We start from the raw sequence: 21855 nt of genomic DNA, 5'->3' as shown, positions 1-21855 counted from the left end.
AGGTTCAAACAGCCAGAAAGTTTCATGAGTGATGAAGCAGTGCTGCAGGTCTCTCTCTCCTCCCTCCCCACCTCCTTTTCAATTTCTGTCTTTATCCAGTAATAAATAACAAAAAAGTAAGTAAAAATGGGGAGTTGGGTGGTAATGCAGGGGGTTAAGCACACGTGGCACAAAGTGCAAGGACCAGCGGAAGGATCCTGGTTCCAGCCCCCGGCTCCCCACCTGCAGGGGCGTCACTTCACAGGAGGTGAAGCAGATCTACAGGTGTCTGTCTTTCTCTCCCCCTCTGTCTTCCCCTCCTCTCTCCATTTCTCTCTGTCCTATCCAACAACAATGACATCAATAACAATAATAACTACAACAATAAAAAAGCAAGGGCAACAAAAGGAAATAAATAAATGCTTTGAATTTTTTTAAAAAAATTAAGTAAAAATGAAAGAAAACACTTGAAGACAGTTTATGTGGCACTAATACAAAACAACTGTCTAGAACACAGGAGGTACCTGATGATATCTGTTGAGAAAATGAATCAAATTTTTTTGTTATGTTAAATCATAATCACTGTAAAACTCTTTTTTTTTATAAATTTTTTTTTAATTTTTATTTATTTATTCCCTTTTGTTGCCCTTGTTGTTTTATTGTTGTAGTTATTATTGTTGTTGTCGTTGTTGGATAGGACAGAGAGAAATGGAGAGAGGAGGGGAAGACAGAGAGGAGGAGAGAAAGATAGACACCTGCAGACCTGCTTCACCGCCTGTGAAGCGACTCCCCTGCAGGTGGGGAGCCGGGGTTCGAACCGGGATCCTTATGCCGGTCCTTGTGCTTTGCGCCACCTGCGCTTAACCCGCTGCGCTATAGCCCGACTCCCACTGTAAAACTCTTAACAGGGCTGGGGAGATAGTATTAATGTTTATACAAAAACACTTTTTCATGCTTGAGGCTCTGAGATCTCAGGTTCAATCTCCAGCACCACCCTAAACCAGAGCTGAATAATGCTCTGGTAAAACAAAACAAAACAAAACAAAACAAAACAAAACAAAACAAAACAAAACAAAACAAAACACAAGAGAGTTGCACTGCTGCCTAGAGGCAGTTTTATAAATGTGTTGGCAGCCCCTTAACTAGAGAAGCAAATAGCATAGGAGGGGAAGCAGGGACACAGGAAATCATGTCAAGTATGAAATAGCCCTGTATTACAACACACTGGAGTACATCCCACACATTTTCCAAATGTCTCAGAGTATGTATACACTTTCATAAATAACACTGATTTTTTTTTTTTATGAGCTAAGCAAAAAGTCCAATAATTTTGACAGTGACTGGGCGGGGGGTAGGGGGGGAGGTAAATGAAATACACATTACTTAGAAATAACAAAATAGGGGGGTCGGGCGGTGGCGCAGTGGGTTAAGCGCATGTGGCGCAAAGTGCAGGGACCGGCGTAAGGATCCCAGTTCGAGCCCCCGGCTCCCCACCTGCAGGGTAATCGCTTCACAGGCAGTAAAGCAGGTCTGCAGGTGTCTATCTTTCTCTCCCCTTCTCTGTCTTCCCCTCCTCTCTCCATTTCTCTCTGTCCTATCCAACAACGAATTGCGTCAACAAGGGCAATAATAATAACCACAACGAAGCTACAACAAGGGCAACAAAAGGGAAAAAAAAAAAAAAAGGCCTCCAGGAGCGGTGGATTCATGGTGCAGGCACCGAGCCCAGCAATAACCCTGGAGGAGGAAAAAAAAAAAAAAAGAAATAACAAAATAGGGGCCAAGTGGTGGTGCATCTGGTTGAGCACACATGATATAATGTGCAAGGACCCAGGTTTGAGCCCCTGGTCCCCACCTGCAGGGGTATAGCTTTGCAAATGGTGAAACAGTGCTGCAGGTGTCTCTCTTTCTCCCTCTCTAGCTCTCCCTTCCCTCTTGATTTCTGGCTGTCTCTATCCAATAGATACATTAAATTAAAATAAATCACAAAATAACTTAGTCATGTTGTTATTCAACTTACTATATATTTTTTAATTTTCCTTTATTGGGGGATTAATAGTTTACAGTTGGCAGTAAAATACAGTAGTCGGTATATGTGTAACATTTCTCAATATTCCACATAACACTCTAACCCCCAACCTAGGTCCTCTGTAGAAAATTTCTTATAGGTTGTTACTTATTTAGTGCAAATAGGCTTTCTACAACATAAAATCTAAATCCTCGTTGTTTTTTTTTTTTTTTTTTCCTTTTTTTTGTACCAGAGCACTGCTCAGATCTGATTTATGGTAATGTTGGGGATTGAACCTAAGGCCTCAAGAGTCTCATGCATGAAAGCCTTTTGCATAACCACTATGCTATCTCCCTGGCCCTACTGTGTTTTTAGTACTAATAGCACCTTGTGATTTTGTTGTTTGTAGCATAAAAATAATCTATGCTATGAACATTACATATGAAAATTCTTGGGCCTAGAGGCAGGGAATGTCTTACACTTCTTTACTGTCTCCATGCAGATGAGTGAATAGCATCTTTGATGAGCATATGACAGAATGGAGAGGCAGATCTCAGGGTGACACATACCTGTAGGAGTTGAGTGGCAGTGGCTCTCTGCTCAGGGCTCTTTACAAGACACTGCTTCACAAAATCCATAAAGTTATCTGACCACAGTTCGGGTTTCCGGAATGTTGGAGGAGGATTTGTAGGAATCATGAATATTGCCTAGTTAAGAAAGAAAGATAAAGATTTGGTAAAATGAAAGGATTATTCCCATACGAATACAAGTAGAATTACAACTGAAGCTTAATAAAATCATTTTCACTTATCCATTGTTTAGCCCACTCAAATTCCAACAAATGTCCCAAAAATCTCAAAGTAGGGGAATGACACTTAAGAGAGGTGGGAGGATCACACTTGAATAGGTTACTATAATTACAGTCAGTGGAAGCCTATCATGTAGAGTTTATGCTGACACTTATCACACTTATCTCACTTACAATTTGAGCTAATCCCAACACACTTAACCCAACCACATAAGTTACTGAATTGGCTTTCTAATGATGTCCTGTAACAATCCATCCCAAATGTTTTCTGTCCATTTTCTTACTCTCATTGGGTGGATATCAGCATATGGGGGTTTTCCTTCCGCCATTTCTATGGCAGTTATTCCCAGTGACCAGATGTCTGCCACACAGTTGTACCCAATTTCCTGAATCACTTCTGGAGCCATCCAGAATGGTGTTCCTATCACAGTATTTCGCTTGGCCATGGTATCCTAAAATGGGACAAGAATACATTAACATTGAGTAGCATTCAAACTACTGAGATACAGGAACTTTTTCAACAATAAGACATAACTTTGTTTTTGAGACATAAACATATAAAATCGTACCTGAGGTAAGTCACACTCACACACACAAACCTCAAACTACCGAAAAACAAAAGTTTTAATCATTAAAACACTAGCAAAATTAAATTAAGATTGACACAGATTTAGAAGAGGTGCTGGTAACAGCAAGAAAATTAGGCACTAGGGGCTGCATACTGGCATACTCAGTAGAGCACACACATTGCAGTGTAAAGGACCAGGGGCTTGAACCCCTGCATGAGCCATAAAGCAGTGCTGCTCTCCGGTATCCCTCTCCACCATTTCTCTCAATTTCTCAGTCTTTATCTAAATAGGAAAAAAAAATAAAAAAGTTGCTGGGACTAACAGATTTGCCATGCACTGAGTCCTAGTAATAACTCCGGTAGCAAGAAAAAAAATAGAAGAGAACAATTAGATAAGAAAAATAGAAAAAGAATTACAATTTTACGTGAATAAAGACTGGTCCCAACATTTTAGTGGGCAATTTGGTAATATTAATTAAACTTAAATATACATATATATATGTACACACACACACATATATATATATATATATATATATATACACATATATATAGCAGTTTCTAGAAATGAAGCTAAGACCTTGCACATGCATATTACTAAGATATTTCCCTAGTCCAACCTCCAATCTACAATACTTATGCAAGAGAGTGGCCTGGGAGTGGGTCAGTGTCTAAAGTGTTAAATTTACGAGCATGAGGTCCTGAGTTCAATCCCTAGCATCACATGTGCCATGATTATGTTCTGGTTCTCTCTCTTTCTCCCCTCTCTTCAAAGAAGAAAAAAGGAAAAAAAGAAAGAAAAAAAAGCAAACAAACAGAAAGAGGGAAAGAAAGGCAGACAGAAAGGCAGAAGAAAAGATAGCAAAGCACCATTCCAATATTCATGGAACCCCTTAGGTACTGTCCCTGGTGCCTCCATATGGTGCGGGGAATTGAACCCATAGCCTCATCCATGTTAAGACATATGCTTAACCTACAGAACTATTTCTCAACTCTTTAAATGTCCATATTCCTTGAGCTAAATCTATTTTTAGTTATTTATACTATGTATAAGTGTCCAAAGTACGTGCATAACATCATAGAGATATCTGTGAAAGGGAAAGTAAAAAAAAAAAAAAAGAAAGAACCCAAATAACCTATATGAAATAAATTAAATAAAATAAATACTGGACAGGAGTAGATAAAGTAATGGTTATACAAAGAGACACTCATGTCTGAGGCTCCGAAGTCCTAGGTTCAATCCTCTGCACCACCATAAACCAGAGCTGAACAGTACTCTGGTAAAATAAATAAATAAATAAAAATTCTTTTAAAAAATACAATAAATACCCATACGATGAAATACACATTAAAAATTTTAAATAGGGCAGGGGTAGATAGCATCATGGTTATACAAAGAGACTCTCATGCCTGAGGCTCCAAAGTCCCAGGTTTAATCCCCTGCACCACAATAAGCCAGAGCTGAGCAGTGCTCTGGTAAAAAAAAAAAATTAATTAATTAATTAATTTTCCAATGTAGAAAAAAAATGTACAAGATAGATTGTGAAGCAAAAAAAAAAAAGTAAGTTGCAAAATTATATGTAGCCTTGTTTTTGTAAAATTTAGTGGTTGTAGTAATAAAGCAGCCAATAATAATAAACAGTTACTAAATATAAACTAAAATATTAACAAGTCATATCTAGAAGGAAGCATTACTAAGAACTTTTACTTTCCACTCCATATATTTCTAAAACATTGATGGTTTATAAGAGTAGATACTACATGTGCAATCAAGAAATTAAAAATGAAGGGGGTGGGCAGTGACACACCGAATTAAACACACATAATGCTAAGCACAAGGACCTGTGCAAAGATCCTGATTCAAGCCCCCGACTCCCCACTGCAAGGCGGTTGTTGCTTCACAAGCAGTGAAGCAGGTCTGCAGGTGTCTATCTTTCTCTCCCACCACCTTTTGTTCTCTATCTTCTTCTCTCCTCTCAATTTCTCTGTCTTATCCAAAAAAAAAAAAAAAAAATGGGCGCCAGGAGAAGTAGATTCATAGTGCAAGCACTGAGCCCCAGTGATAACCCTGGAGGCAAAAAAAAAAAATTAAGTTAAATTGATTAAAAAATAAAAATTGGGGAGTCGGGTGGTAGCGCAGCTGGTTAAGCACATGTGGCACAAAGCGCAAGGACTGTTGTAAGGATCCCGGTTCCAGCCCCCAGCTCCCCACCTGCAAGGGAGTCGCTTCACAAGCGGTGAAGCAGGTCTGCAGGTGTCTGTCTTTCTCTCCCCCTCCCTGTCTCCCCCTCCTCTCTCCATTTCTCTCTGTCCTGTCCAACAACAACGACATCAATAACAATAATAACAACAATAAAACAAGGACAACAAAAGGGAATAAATATTTTTTTAAAATTGTATACCTATGTAAAAGTCATATATATATACATACATATAAAGGTACTTATTTTCAAATATGTTTATAATTTTCTTTTTATAATATATATATATATATATATAAAAATATCTAAATAAATGATACACTAAATGTAGTTTGGAGTTTAAAGAATATATGATGGATGGAGGCCAGGAGGAGGCACCTGGTTAAGTGCAAAGCCCTGACAGTGATATATATATATCCACAGCACACACAGGTGAATAACTTTGCATATTCTCCCAGAAGAGCATGGCCCTAATGAAAGAGAGCTGGCCTAGAGTTCCCCTACTTTAGGAAGAGAAAAAACTCAGTAGTAGTTGTGACTTAGAAAAGAAGAGAAGGCAGAACCACAGGAAAAAATGGGCAAGTAACATAATGCAAATAGATAGTTATAAAAATAATAGTCAGGAGTCGGGCGGTAGCGCAGCAGGTTAAGTGCAGGTGGCGCAAACCCAGTTCAAGCCCCTGTCTCCCCACCTGCAGGGTAATCGCTTCACAGGCGGTAAAGCAGGTCTGCAGGTGTCTATCTTTCTCTCCCCCTCTCTGTCTTCCCCTCCTCTCTCCAGTTCTCTCTGTCCTATCCAACAACGACATCAATAATAACCACAACAATAAAACAACAAGAGCTACAAAAGGGAATAAATAAATAATTTTTAAAAAGTGAAGGGCAAAAAAAAAATAGTAACACATATCTGTGATCTTGGGAGAACTAATGCAGTTTCCAATGGAGGTGATGGAACCACAGAACTCTGATGGTGGGAACGATGTGGAATTATACCTGTTATCTTATAATTTTGTAAATCAATATTAAATCACTAATAAATCAATTTTAAATATATGTAACTGGATTTCCCATCATTAAAATATTCCCTCTGAAATACTTATGGCTTACATTATAGGTTATCTCAGTCAGAAGCAAATGGCAGACAATAGTTCTAAATCAATCTCACTTTGTCAGTACTATATACAAATTTAACACAGGAACTAACTTATTGCTTAGTCATTTCCGTAGTTCTAAGACTGCAAATTTACAGGGATGCTTTCAAATGGTGGTAGTCAAAGTAGTTTTCAAGATCTAATTCGATTAAAAACAGATACTTGGATAACTAGAGTGTGTTTAAGAGTAATGAAAGGGTCCTTAACCTAATTATCAATAGCTTAGGTGCACAGTATGCTAAGCCATCTGGGCTTGTGAATTGCATTCTCATAAGTTCTCCTAACAAAACTACCTAGCCATGCGTTTTTCAGAATGTATTCCTATCTTTGAGTGATACATGTCTGTATCCATACCATGAAGTAAAACTCAGTCTGAGAAAGAAAAAAACTACAGATGCAAGCTACACAAGTAAACTGACATTTAGTATCAAATGAAAAAAGTCAGAAAACAAAAAAGTAACTGGCATGGGAGTCTGCGGTGGCTGGCGCAGTGGGTTAAGCGCACGTGGCGCAAAGCACAGGGACCGGCATAAGAATCCCGGTTCGAGCCCCCGGCTCCCCCCTGCAGGGGAGTCGCTTCACGGGCAGTGAAGCAGGTCTGCAGGTGTCTGTCTTTCTCTCCCCTCTCTCTCTGTCTTCCCCTCCTCTCTCCATTTCTCTCTGTCCTATCCAACAACAAAGCAACGTCAACAATGGCAATAATAACCGCAACAAGGCTGCAACAACTAAGGCAACAAAAAGGGGGGAAAACGGCCTCCAGGAGCGGTGGATTCATGGTGCAGGCACCGAGCCCAGCAATAACCCTGGAGGGAAAAAAAAAAAAAAGTAACTGGCATTTAGTATCAAATCAAAGAAGTCAGAAACAAAAGGTCACATATCATATAATTCCATTTTGATGAAATGTTCAGAATGGACAAATCAATAGACACAGAAAGTGGACTAGTGGTTACCAGTGGCTAGTACAAGGAGGTGCTGGGGCAGGAGGTGAGAAGAAGGAAGTTAAGAGTTGAATTTATTGGGGGGATAATGAAAATGTCCTAGAATGAAATAAAGTAGTGCCTCCTTATCTGTGGGGAACATGCTTTTGACTACACCCGCCCTCTAAGCATCTTATTAATAGTCATAATATTTTTTTGGATAACAAATGACTACAGGTAACTGAAATCTTGGAAAGTGAAACTGGAGAAGGGAAATTGTAGCTAAGAGGGACTGAGGCTAAGGAGATAGTATAGTGGTTATGCAAAGGCTTTCATGTCTTATGCTCCAAGGTTCAATCCACAGCACAACAAAAGCCAGAACTGAGTAGTACTTTGGTTCAAAAAAAGAAAAAGAGACTGCCACAGTAGATTTTGTGAATCTACTAAAACACTAAATTATACATTTTAAAAGGGTGAAAACTTGCTGTGGCAGAATTATAAAAAGACTGTTATAAGTAAATGTTATGTAATCATTGATGAACATTAATATAGTTGACATTCTTTTCTTTTTTTTAAGTTTTTGTTTCTTTTTTTTTATATTTATTTTATTTTATTTATTTTTTCCCTTTTGTTGCCCTTGCTGTTTTATTGTTGTAGTTATTATTGTTGTTGTTGTTGTTGGATAGGACAGAGAGAAATGGAGAGAGGAGGGGAAGACAGAGAGGAGGAGAGAAAGATATACACCTGTAGACCTGCTTCACCGCCTGTGAAGCGACTCCCCTGCAGGTGGGGAGACGGGGTTCGAACCGGGATCCTTATGCCAGTCTTTGTGCTTTGCGCCACCTGCACTTAGCCCGCTGTACTACAGCCCGACTCCCGACATTCTTTTCTTATAGTTGACATTCTTAGTGTTAATATAGCACCAAAAGAATTTTTTTTCCCCATTGGGCGGCAGCGCAGTGGGTTAAGCGCAGGTGGCACCAAGCACAAGGACCTGCATAAGGAACCCAGTTCAAGCCCCCGGCACCCCAAGCAGGGGAGTCGCTTCACAGGGAGTGAAGCAGGTCTGCAGGTGTCTATCTTTCTCTCCTCTGTCTTCTCCTCCTCTCTCCATTTCTCTCTGTCCTATCCAACAACAATGACATCGATAATAACTACAACAATAAAACAACAAGGGCAACAAAAGGGAATAAATAATAAATATAAAAAAAAATTTTTTTAAAGAATTTTTTTTCCAATTTATTTTCCTTACTAAGACTTAGTATGGAATTTAGTAAACTGTAATTTTACTTACAGTTTAGTAGCAATAAAATTGTTCAGCAGTAAAGCCATTTAGCAGTGTTTACCTGTGGGTTTACAAAATCTCTGGCAGGGAGACAAATCACAATAGTTTCTAATTTTTTTCAATGCAGTGCCAGAAAATAAACTCAGTGCAAACACATGTGCAAAGCCACTGAGCCTGATATGATCACTATATAAAGACAGAGAAAGACAAGAGAGGGGGAGAAAAAGAGAAATCTTAGCATTGTTCTACCACCCATGGAGGTCCCCCTGGTGCCTTCCACCGTGCTCCCACTTGATGCTGGGGTTCTAATGCAGGGCCTCACAGATGGCAAAGCATGTACTTCACTAGCTGAGCTATCTCCCTAGCCCCAAAGTTTCTGATATATATATATTTTAACATCAAAGCCATTTTTGTGCTGTAGTAATATCCAAGAAATTCCTTTTATCTCTCCCTTTATCTACCCAGGGATATGCTATTTTTAAAATTTTTTTCTACACATAATTTATATATACTTATATGATTTACAAAACTAGAAATTCCAGACTTCCTGTTTTGAAAACACAATTTTGTTTGTTTTAATCACTACTGTACTCCAGTGAGTACAAGAATCAAGAGACAATATCCTAGAACCAAGGGAGGAAAGTATTTTTAATAAAGTACCTGACAGTTGCTACCTGGAAGTTAAATAAGATATCATTATATCTTATTCAGGGAAAGCAGTATGGATTTTTTTTTCCTTTAAAAACTATAATGTAGTCGGCGGGGGTGGGGGTTGACAAAACAGCTCAAGTGGATAGTGAGCTGTTTTGCAAAGTGCTCTGTCTAGGTTCCAGCTTATTCCATATCACACTGAAGGAAACTTCAGTGCTGTGGTCTCTTTCACTCCCTCTCTCTGCCTTTCTGGCTCTCAAAAAACAGAACATAACGGGAGTCAGGCGGGAGCGCAGTGGGTTAAGCGCATGTGGCGCAAAGCGCAAGGACCAGTGTAGGAATCCTGGTTCGAGCCCCCTGCTCCCCACCTGCAGGGGAGTCGCTTCACTGGCGGTGAAGCAGGTCTGCAGGTGTCTCTCTTTCTCTCCCCCTCTCTGTCTTCCCTCCTCTCTCAATTTCTCTCTGTCCTATCCAAAGACAGCAACAACAATAATAACAATAATAACCACAACAATGATAAAACAAAGACAACAAAAGGGGAAAAAATGGTCTCCAGGAGCAGTGGATTTGTGGTCCAAAACTTGGCAATAACCCTGGAGGCAAAAAAAAAAAAACCCAGAACACAGCAATTACAACTACAACTAGAATGCAGAACCCAAAAGTGAGCATAATGATTATGTAAAAGACTTCCAGTTCCAGAAAATTGCATAATGGTTATGCAAACAACTTTCATGCCTAAGGTTCAGAGGTTCCAGGCTAAATCCCAGGTACCACCATAAGCCAGAGATGAACAATGCACTGATAAAAAAACAAAAACAAACAAGCAAACAAAACCTAAGCAAATTCTTTATGGGCTGCAGAGACAACACAATGGTTATGCAAAAAGGCTTTACTGACAGAGGTATCAAAGGTCTCAAATTCAACCCCCAGCACCACCATAAGCCAGAGCTGAGCAGTGTTCTGGTTAAAATTTAAAAAGTAGATAATAAAATTTTAGAGTGGGTATGCAAAAGACTTTCATGCCTGAGGCTCTAAAGTCTCCACACCACCATAAACCTGAGCTATATAGTATCTGAGTGGTAGTCTGGCTCCTCTCTATCGTGTGAAACTAAATTTCCCACATATAATAAATAAGTACTAAATACAAATAATACTTTTACTTACTGTAAGTTGACCTGCTACCCCAAAATCTGCAAGTTTTGCATGTCCTTCTGTATTTAGCAAAATATTTCCTGCCTTTATATCTCGGTGTATTTTTCTCATAAAATGAAGATATTCCAGTCCCTTAAGTGTTGATTGTAATATTGTAGCTATTTCATCTTCTGTTAACTGCAAAAAAGAACAAGAAGTCAAAAATCCAATGAGTTTACATCAGTACATCAGAAACAGGAAAGCATATGAAATCTAAACACCTTTCCCAAAATGCCAACAAACTCCTAATCAGGAGGTGGAAAGCACCTGACATCTTATAATCCCATCACTATGCTTACTATCCTCACTATGTTGACAACTCCCGAGTGATCCATTCCAGACAGATGAACATCATGTATATATTCACATACCTGCCCACTCAACATCTCACTGCCGACACTCTTTTTTTTTTAATGATTTTTATTTATTTATTAGATAAAGACAGAAATTAAGAGGAATGGGCAAGATAGTAGAGGGAAATAGACCTGGGTCCTTGCACATGGTAATGTGTGCACTTAACCAGGTGCGCCATCATCTGGCCCCCCTCCTATTCAACATCTCCAGCTGAATATTTAATAAGCATCTTAAGGGTAGTATGTTAAAATCAAATTGTCGGGCTCAGTAGTGACTCACCCAGTGAAGCTCATGTTATCAACTACAAAAAGCCCCTGGTCCCCACCTACAGGGGGAAAGCTTCACAAGTGGTGAAAATAGGGCTATAGGTGTCTCTCTCTGTGTCTCTCTCTCTCTGCGTGTGTTTCTCTCTCCCTCTCTATTTCCACCTCCCCCTCAATTTCTCTCTGTCTCTATCCAACAGTTCTTCTTCTTCTTCTAGCGTTTGCCCTTCTTCCGTAGCCAGTTAACAGCGTCAGGTTGAGCCTGATGTAAAGTTTCGAGACCTCCTTTGAATCTGGAGAGGTGGCAGTAGTTGACTATGTGGGTCACAGTCTGTCTGTAGTCGCAGGGGCAGTTCGGGTCGTCTCTGGCTTCCCATATCCAACAGTAAACAAATAAAAAGATTTTTAAAAGATTAAAAAACCCAATGTCAACATAAACCAGAGCTGAGCAGTGCTTTGGTGCTTTCATTCCCTACCCCACCCAATTCCTTATCTTCTCTCGTAGTAAGTAGATCTTTTTTTAAAAAAAAACCTTCTGTTTTCCTGCAAAGTAAATTCATTAAATGATGATAAACTGGGACTGGGTGGTAGTGCAGCTGGTTGAGCGCACATGTGACAATGCGCAAGGACCTGGGTTCGAGCCCTTAGTCTCCACCTGCAGAAGGAAAGCTTTTGGAGTGATGAATCAATGTTGCAGGTGTCTCTCTGTTTCTCCCTCTCTATCACTCCCTTCCCTCTAGATTTTTGGATGTCTCTATCTAATAAAATAAAGACAATAAAAAAAATGATGATAAACTAATGAGAGCAAGAAAAGATACAAAATATCAGTCCAAGGATGCCTCTGTACACACTCAACTCCAGTCCTAAATAAACTCAGTCAACAAACTCTCAATCCGCTTCCCTAATGATACACAGCTCACATTTAGAAGGGAACATGTAATGGTATAAAAACATATAGGCTTAGGGGCCAGATGTGGTACACCTGGTTGAACACATATTACATGTGTAAGAACCCCAGTTCAAGTCACCAGTACCCATATACATGAGCAGTTAAATAGTGCTAAGGGTGTCCCTCTTTCTCTTTTGCTCACTCTGTCTCCCTCCCCTCTTGATTTCTTTTTGTCTCTATCCAATAAATAAATATATTAAAACACATAGGCTTTTGGATTAGAATGACACAGATTTTGCTCATGGCTCTATTTAATAGCTAAGTGACTTAAGTTATTCAATTTCTTTGTGTCAGTTTCTCAATCCATAAAATAAGACCATTTGACCAAGGAGATAATGTAGTGATTAACAAAATGGACTTCTCTTTATCCTTCTTCTTCACCTCCTCCTCTTTCTCCTTTTCCTTTTCTCTTTTATTTTTTTTTTTAAATATAGCCACACCAAATCTTCCTTCAACTCAGTGGTTGCCAGGTTTGAATCTGAGTCATTCACATGGCAAAGCAATGAGCTATTTTACTGGCCCTCAAAATGGACTTTCATACTCTGAGGTAACAGGTTTAACCCCTGGCACCACCACCATAAGCAAAAACTGAGCAGTGTTCTAGTTAGGAGGAGGAAGAGGAGGAGGGGGGAGGAGGAGCAATAAGAGGAAGAGGAGGAAGAGACAGAAGATTAAGGAGGAGGAAGAGAAGAAGGAGAAGGAAGAGGAGGAGGAGGAGGAGGACATATCCTTTAAGAATGCCATGAAAATCTGGGAGCCAGGTGGGAGTGCACCGGATTAAGTGGGAAGACCAGCATAAGGGTCCTGGTTCCAGCCCCCAGCTCCCCACCTGTAGGGGATCGCTTCACAAGCGGTGGAGTGGGTCTGTAGGTGTCTATCTTTCCTCCTCTCTGTCTTCCCCTTCTCTCTCAAGTTTTTTCTGTCCTATCCAAAAACAACAACAAGGACATCAAAATAGAGAAAATGGAATACGGGAGCAGTGGATTCATAGTGCAGGCACCAAGGCCCAGTGATAACCCTAGAGACAGAAGAAAGGAAAAAAAAAAAAAGAATGCCATGAAGATCAAATGATGTAAGTCATATAAAAGCAAACATGGCTTAATATCAGTTATCCAACCAAATCAGTCAATCAAAATATTTAGTAAGTTACTATAACAACCAAAAGAGGTAGGTACAATTACTGTCATTATAATTTCAAAGATAATGAAACTAGTGCATGGTAAAGTTCAGTAATTTGTGCCAAAAGTCACAGAGCAAGGCTGAAAGTGAGAATTTGGTATATCTTCTGTGGCCAGAGAAAATAAGCTTTATGACTTGCTAACTGACTCCTTACTATAACCAGAAGAGCTTATCAGTTACACTGATAATGTCCAGCAGTGCTGCATAGCCCCATGGGATCACTATGGCACAAAGGAAGCTTCAGTGCTGCATTGCCACTCTCTGCTTATACATTTGACAAAGTATGGCCAGGAGCAGTGATGCCCCAGGAACACAAAATAAATACAGGGTGGGGGGTAGATAGCATATGGCTATGCAAAGAGACTCTACCAGAGTCCCAGGTTCAATCCCCCACACCACCATAAGTCAGAGCTCAGCAGTGCTCTGGTAAAAACAAACAAATACATACATACATACATACATACATACATACATACATACATACATACATACAATGACAAAGAATATCACTGAGGTTAATTTTGGATTGTTTCAAAATACCAGAAACAAAACAAGCTGATGCTTATTAATTCAATAAATTACTCAAACTTTGTAAGCTAGGACATTATCCCTAGCTAAAGAATTTACAACTTGACTGGGAAAATAAACTACATCTGAACAATGTAAATTAAGGCAAGGTCATAGACTTATAGGGGGCCTGGTGGTGGCACACCTGCTTGAGCATACACATCACAGTGCACAAGGACCCAGGTCCAAGTCTCTGTCTGGTCCCCACCTGTAGAGGGGGTAGTTTCATGAGTGGTAAAGCAATGGTGCAGCTGTCTCTCTCCCTCTCTAACTCGTACTTCCTTCTTAATTTGTCTCTATCCAAAATAAAGACATATTTAAAAAAGAACACAGTATTACAGATGATAAAAAAGTTTTGAGTTTAAAAACATGCCACCTTATAGTCTGTATATTATTTCATGATTTACAAAGTAAATCTATATATTCAAGTCATTGTCTACAACTTTGCAAATACCTAACATGGGTATTTTTTTTTTCCAGTAGGAGAAAAAATAAGCAAACAAACAAACATACAAAAACTATAAGCTAAGAAATATTCACTTTTACTTTTATCCACTCAGAGGAGCCAGCAAAGTCCCCAATTCATAATCCCCGTCCCCACCTTCAGGGAGGAAGCTTCATGAGTGGTGAAGCAAGGCTGCAGGTGTCTGTTTCTCTCCCTCTCTATCTCCTCCTTCCCTCTCAGTTTGTGTTTCTAGCTCATAAATAAAGATAATTTTTAAAAAAATAAATGTACCATATGATTCTCTCAGCTATTATGAGCCTGGCAAGAGCTCTGTTGTATCTAAAACAAAATTCAAACTTGTCATTACAGCCTATAATACTCTGCATCATCTAGCTATGAGTTGATCCCATCTGTCTAACCTAACCTCCAGCAGTTTCTTCTCTAATTCCCTGCTAGTCACAGTGATCTTCTTTCTAGCACTCAGACATGCCAAGCTTTTTGCCCAGTGCTTCAGCACTCTGGGTCAGCTTTCTTCCCTCAGCCCCACCAGCAGATAGAAAGAGACAGAATGGTGGTCTGGGAGGTGGCGCAGTGGATAAAGCATTGGACTCTCAAGCATGAGGTCCTGAGTTCAATCCCCGGAAGCACGTGTGCCAGAGTGATATCTGGCTCTTTCTCTCTCCTCTATGTTTCTCATTAATAAATAAATAAAATATTAAAAAAAAATAAAGACAGAATGAGAAAGGGGAAGATATCAACATAATAAAGGCTTCCTCTAGTGTAGCATGGACTGGACTAGTCAAGTTGATTTTTTGTTTGTTTTTGTCACCAGTTTATCACTTGGTTTCAGTGCCTGCAGGACAAATCCACTGCTCCTAGCTGCCAATTTCCTCTTTTTCTTCTTCTTTTTTTTATTAGGATAAAGATAGATATAGAGCAAGAGAGGGAGATATGAGAGGGAAAGGGAGAAAGAGAGAAGAAGAGAGAGGGAGGGAGAGAGAAAGAGAGTAGTCTGCTCTACCATTCATGAAGTGTCCCCCTGAGGATGGACGGGGGGGGGGGGGTTCAGACTGGAGTCCTCACATGGTAACTTGTGTATTTTGCCAGTTTTGTCAGTACCTGGCCCTAAGTTTTACTTTAAATATTACTGGCGGGAGTCAGGCGGTAGTGCAGTGGGTTAAGCACAGGTGGCTCGAATCGCAAGGACTGACATAAGGATCCCTGTTCGAGCCTCTGGCTCCCCACCTGCAGGGGAGTTGCTTCACAAGCAGGGAAGCAGGTCTGCAGGTGTCTATCCTTCTCTCCCCCTCTGTCTTCCTCTCCTCTCTACATTTCTCTCTGTCCTATCCAACAACAATGACATCATCAACAACAATAATAACTACAACAATAAAACAACAAGGGCAACAAAAGGGAATAAGTAAATAAATAAATATAAAAATATTTTTTAAAAATTACTGGCCTCTCTCTATTGGGGACCTACACGTGTCTATGTGTGTACCACTCTCTCTTTCCTATTTATTATTTAATTTTTAATTTTTTATTATCTTTATTTATTTATTGGGTAGAGACAGCCAGAAATCAAGAGGGAAAGGGGGATAGTGAGGAAGAGAGACACCTGCAGCACTGCTTTATCACTCGTGAAGCTTTCCCCCTACAAGTGGGGACTGGGGACTGGAACCTGGATCCTTGCGCACTGTAACATGTGTGCTCAACCAGGTGTGCCACCACATGGTCCCTTTCCTATTTATTCTTTGTTTCAATAAATAGCCATCTCCCTGAAAAGATATATATATTCATATATTACCTACCTAGGCAAGCTTTCTCAACCATCTATACTCTCACTTCACCTTCATTTGTTTTCTTCATAGTACTTATCACTATATGGCATTTATCTTCTATGTACCATTAATTTGCTTTTCAGCACCATTCCGGAAAACACAGTGTCACAAGAGCTGAGTTCTGTGTTATTATTAGATCTTTAAGGGTCTAGAAAATTAATCTGTATTTGTGGTTCACATTCTATCTGATATTAGTCTAGAGATAGCTACTGAATAAATAAGGGTTTTAAGCAACTAAAACTAAAATGCAACTCATGACTGAGTGTTTTTTTTTTTTTTATTAGTTACTTAATACTGACTTATATATAATTCCAAACCATTCCCACCAGCAGAGTTCTGTGTCCCCATCTTCCTCCAGTAGAAAACACAACAGTTTTCCCAAGGTCACAGATATGGGTTGACTATATATCTAAATCTACCTAACTTATCTAATACACACACACACACACACACACACACACACACAATATATATCTTATCTAATACACACACACTATATATATATATATATATATATATATAACTTATCTAATACACACACACTATATATCTAACTTATCTAATACACACACACTATATCTAACTTATCTAATACACACACACTATATATATCTAACTTATCTAATATATATATATATATATATATATATACACACTTAACTTATCTAATACATACACACACATTTGCTTTGGGGTTTTTTGCCCATTTTTACTCACTTCTACAGCTCTGCCTTCACTTCCTTTCTTTTTTATTTATTTATTTATTTATTTTATTTATTTATTCCCTTTTGTTGCCCTTGTTGTTTTATTGTTGTAGTTATTATTGTTGTTGTTGTTGTTAGATAGGACAGAGAGAAATGGAGAGAGGAGGGGAAGACAGAGAGGAGAGAAAGATAGACACCTGCAGACCTGCTTCACCGCCTGTGAAGCGACTCCCCTGCAGGTAGAGAGCCGGGGTTCAAACCAGGATCCTTATGCCGGTCCTTGTGCTTTGCGCCACCTGCGCTTAACCCGCTGCGCTACAGCCCGACTCCCCTTCACTTCCTTTCTAAATGACTCAGAGTTTTTACCCCAGCAGTCACAGTAAGAGCAAATAATCTTTCATAGTGATTATTTATGATTAATAAGATACAGAAGGGGCTGGCAAAATAACTCACTAGTATTCTGCTTTGCCATGTGCACAGCCCAGGTTCATTTTTGACGTCTAGAGCATTAAAGGAAGCTTCAGTACAATTCTCAATATATCTCCCCCTCCCCCCTCCTTCTTAAAAAAAAAAAGAAGAGGCAAAGTATTGGTACACTCAGTTGAATGCATGTTATCATGCATAAGGATCTAAGTTCAAGCCCCCAGTCCCCACCTGTAGGTAGGGAGCTTCAGAAGCAGTGAGGCAATGGTTCAGATATCTCTCTTTCCAACTCTCTATGCCCCTTTCCCTCTCGATTTCTGTCTGTCTCTAGTAAATTAATAAATAAAATTAAATTAAAAACAAAAAAGGATGTAAAGGAAGTTAACCTATAAACATAGAAAGGAAATGAAATTCATAAACAAATAAAATTTACTGCTTAGCAAAAATTTGAGTCATTTTCCCCACTAAAAAAATAATAATAATAAAATAAAGGACAGAGGAATAGCTCACAGCATAAGGGACGTGCCTTGTTATTCCCAAGTTCAAGACCCAGCGCCACATGAGAGTGCCATGAAGCCACGTGAGAGTGCCAGGGGAAGCTCTAGTGTTGAATACTGTTGTGTCTCTATTTCTTCCAAATGAAAAAGTCAGGGTGGAGGGTAGATAGCATAATGGTTATGCAAACAGACTCTCATGCCTGAGGCTCCAAAGTCCCAGGTTCAAGCCATATACCATAAGCCAGAGTTGAACAGTGCTCTGGTAAAAAATAAATAAATAAACAAATAAAAATAAATTTAAAAATATACCAAAAAAAAAGAAAAAGTCCGACAGGAACAGTGATAAATGAAATAAATAAATGTAAAAATGATAAGCAAACCATGATAAATATCTCTGAGCAGTGTTAGTATCAAAACTGTCATATTTAGGAATTATCAAAAAGTAAAGACAAGGAAAGATAAACAGGAAGGGGGAAATCTGACAGCCGTCTCTCTAGACAGGGTAAACGGGAAATACACATGAGTGAAAAGGCAAAGTAAACACGACACTGTAAGAGACCAGCTCAACTGCATTGTTCTCAAAGATAAACTTACCGTTTTGTTTCGTAATCGAATGATATCAGATACAGAACCAGCCCCACAGTACTCCATAACGATCCACAAGTCTGTATTCTTAAAATAACTGCCGTAATACTTGACTACATGAGGGCTAGAGGGAGAGTGAGCACAAGTTAGTGGAGGGATCTTCAAACATCTCTATTAGGCATACTACCAAATACATAAAAAATAATTTCTCAACTCAAGAGATCATTTATATGTAAGATAAAATTAGTATCCTCGGGGCCAAGTGGTGGCATATCTGGTTGAGTGCACGTTACAATGTGCAAGGACCTGGTTTCAAGGCCCCTGTCCCCACCTGCAGTGTCTCTTTCCTTCTCTATCTCCCCCTACCCTCTCAATTTCTAACAGTCTCTACCTAATAATAAATAAGCAAAAAGGTTAAAAAAACAAAAGATTAGTATCATCCTAAAATAAACAGAAAATAGAATAGTTTTTCTGGAGGGCAATAAGTAACAAAAGTATTTAAAAAAAAACAGGGTTCTTTTTTTTTTTTTTCCTCCTCCAGGGTTATTGCTGGGCTCGGTGCCTGCACCATGAATCCACCACTCCTGGAGGCCTTTTTTTTTTCCCCCCTTTTGTTGCCCTTGTTGTAGCTTCGTTGTGGTTATTATTATTGCCCTTGTTGACGCAATTCGTTGTTGGATAGGACAGAGAGAAATGGAGAGAGGAGGGGAAGACAGAGAAGGGGAGAGAAAGACAGACACCTGCAGACCTGCTTCACCGCTTGTGAAGCGACTCCCCTGCAGGTGGGGAGCCGGGGGCTCGAACAGGGATCCTTAGGCCGGTCCCTGCGCTTTGCGCCACATGTGCTTAACCCACTGCGCCACCGCCCGACCCCCTATGGGTTCTTTTTTAAAATATTTATTTTCCCTTTTGTTGCCCTTATTGGTTTTCTGTTGTAGTTATTATTGTTGGTGTTAATGATGTCATGGTTGTTGGATAGGACAGAGAGAAGTGGAGAGAGGAGGGGAAGACAGAGAGGAGGAGAGAAAGACACCTACAGACCTGCTTCACCACTTGTGAAGCGACTCCCCTGCAGGTGGGGAACCAGGGCTCAAACTGGGATCCTTATGCTGGTCCTTGGACTTTGTGCCACGTGCACTTAACCTGCTGTGCTACTGCCCGAATCCCAGTATATGGGTTCTTAAACCCAGTATCTCCAATTCTCCAAATCATCCTAAGAAAATAATTACAGATATTTAAAATAAAATAATTATCATCATAATACTGTATGTGTATGTAGATATCATCTGTATGTCCAATATTAGGGAGATTATCTAAGTAATAAAGATATATCTGTAAGAGTTGGAGAGATAGCAGAATAGTTATGCAAGAACACTTCAGTGCCTGAGGCATCAAAGGCCTCAATTTCAACATCCAGCACCATCATAAACCAAAGATGAGCAATGCTCTAGTAATAAATAAATAGATAAATAATAGATGATATAGATATATGTGAAGAACCATGAATCTACAGAAAGTGATATAGAAAGGAACTTGTTTACCGGGAGTTGGGTGGTAGCGCAGCAGGTTAAGCGCACGTGGCGCGAAGCTCAAGAGCCAGCAAAGATCCCGGTTCGAACCCCCTGTTCCCCACCTGCAGGGGGATCGCTTCACAGGTGGTGAAGCAGGGTCTGCAGGTGTCTCTCCTTCTCTCCCCCTTTCTATCTTCCCCTCCTCTCTCCATTTCTCTCTGTCCTATCCAACAACGAATTGTGTCAACAAGGGCAATAGTAATAACCACAACGAAGCTACAACAAGGGCAACAAAAGGGGGAAAAAAAAAAGGCCTCCAGGAGTGGTGGATTCATGGTGCAGGCACCGAGCCCAGCAATAACCCTGGAAGAGGAAAAAAAAAAGTACTGGCTCAGTAAGCTGAGCTACTAGCCAAAAGGAGGTCAGAAGAATGGGTGCAGCCTCACATGCAAGAGGTTATTACTCTTTCCAGAGAGCTGGCACCGATTCTAAGTTTACGTTTCTCTCAAAACCAAACAGCAGTGGGGAAGCCTCCTCCAGCACAGTGACCAACCCATGTTGTCATGAATTTCAGAACTAACCACGTGCTTTTCTGTGGTCAGACTTCCTGCTTACAGCATTTGACAAATGTTAGTTCCTCAAAAAAATAAATAAATAAAATACTTAACTGCTTTAGCTTTAATCACTTTTTAAATGCAAAGGATGATTTAATCGATACATATAAATATTCTCTTTTTAAATATATAATATTCCAAAGTTTCTAGAGCTAAGGCATATACATTCTCTTAACTATCTCTGCAGAAATGTTTTCTCAATAGGAAGTAAAAGAGATCATTATCAAAAAAAAAAAAAAAGCACCACCTTCTGCCTATTTGCCTCTTCCTCCTAGTTTTAAAAGTGCTTAAGAAAAAAAGTGTAAGAAGAAACTTATGAAAGTTTAGCTATTAAAAGACAACAGGTTTTCCAGATTTTCTGAAAAGAACATAACATACAGTGATTCCACTAAATTCACCCTTTTGCAGAATGTTTTTTAAAAGGCATATATATGTATTAAACTCTAATTCAAATTCAAAGCCACATTCTCTCCAAAGTGATACATGTCTTTACCTGTCACATTGCTGCATTATAGAGATTTCTTTGATTATTTCCTGCAAATCTGATTCCACAGGAACTTGCTTAATAGCAACGATCTGACCCGTCTCTTTATGAATTGCTTTGTAAACACTGCCATAGGACCTGTAATTGGGGAAAGGAGAACATTCATAAGGTAGAAGCAAGACAAGAAATAAATGGTGGCAAAATACAAGCAACTCAGTTAATTTCTAATTACCTCTAATTGTCCCTAATTTCTAATTATCCCTAATTGTCCCTATTTCTAATTGTCCCTAATGCATATACATTTAGTTACATTTACAAAATTGATATTGTTAAAGGATGCTGGAAATGACTGCCATCATGTGAACTATCATAAAATGGTATCTTTAAAACTTCACATTTAAACTTTACTGTGTCAGTATGAAGTAATTATTACAGTAGCTATAATGAAAGCCTAATATCTGGTAGAAACTGTGGGGTGCAAACAACAACAACGAATATGTCTTTATTCCAGTTTTGCAGGTAAATGTGGAAAGGGTCAGGAGTTGGGTGGTAGTGCAGTGGGTTAAGCGCAGATGGTGCAAAGCACAAGGACCTGCATAAGGATCCCAGTTCGAGCCCCCGGCTCCCCACCTACAGGGGAGTCACTTCACAGGCGATAAAGCAGGTCTGCAGGTCTTTCT

General features: G+C 39.5%; 1 protein-coding gene across 1 annotated transcript in view; it reads right to left on the bottom strand.

The window, feature by feature from the left end:
- STK4 (serine/threonine kinase 4) overlaps positions 1-21855 on the bottom strand; it is a 97347-nt gene that overhangs the window by 55466 nt on the left and 20026 nt on the right. Inside the window, exons 3-7 of the mRNA XM_007530867.3 lie at positions 21185-21313; positions 18576-18690; positions 10733-10897; positions 3080-3247; positions 2557-2694 (exon numbers count right to left, since the gene is read on the bottom strand). Coding sequence (XP_007530929.1) covers positions 2557-2694; positions 3080-3247; positions 10733-10897; positions 18576-18690; positions 21185-21313 — 715 coding nt within the window. The remainder of the gene's footprint in view (positions 1-2556; positions 2695-3079; positions 3248-10732; positions 10898-18575; positions 18691-21184; positions 21314-21855) is intronic.

This window comes from Erinaceus europaeus, chromosome 1, assembly GCF_950295315.1.
Source record: "Erinaceus europaeus chromosome 1, mEriEur2.1, whole genome shotgun sequence".
Classification (NCBI taxonomy): domain Eukaryota; kingdom Metazoa; phylum Chordata; class Mammalia; order Eulipotyphla; family Erinaceidae; genus Erinaceus; species Erinaceus europaeus.
This window is presented reverse-complemented; position numbering and strand designations above follow the sequence as displayed.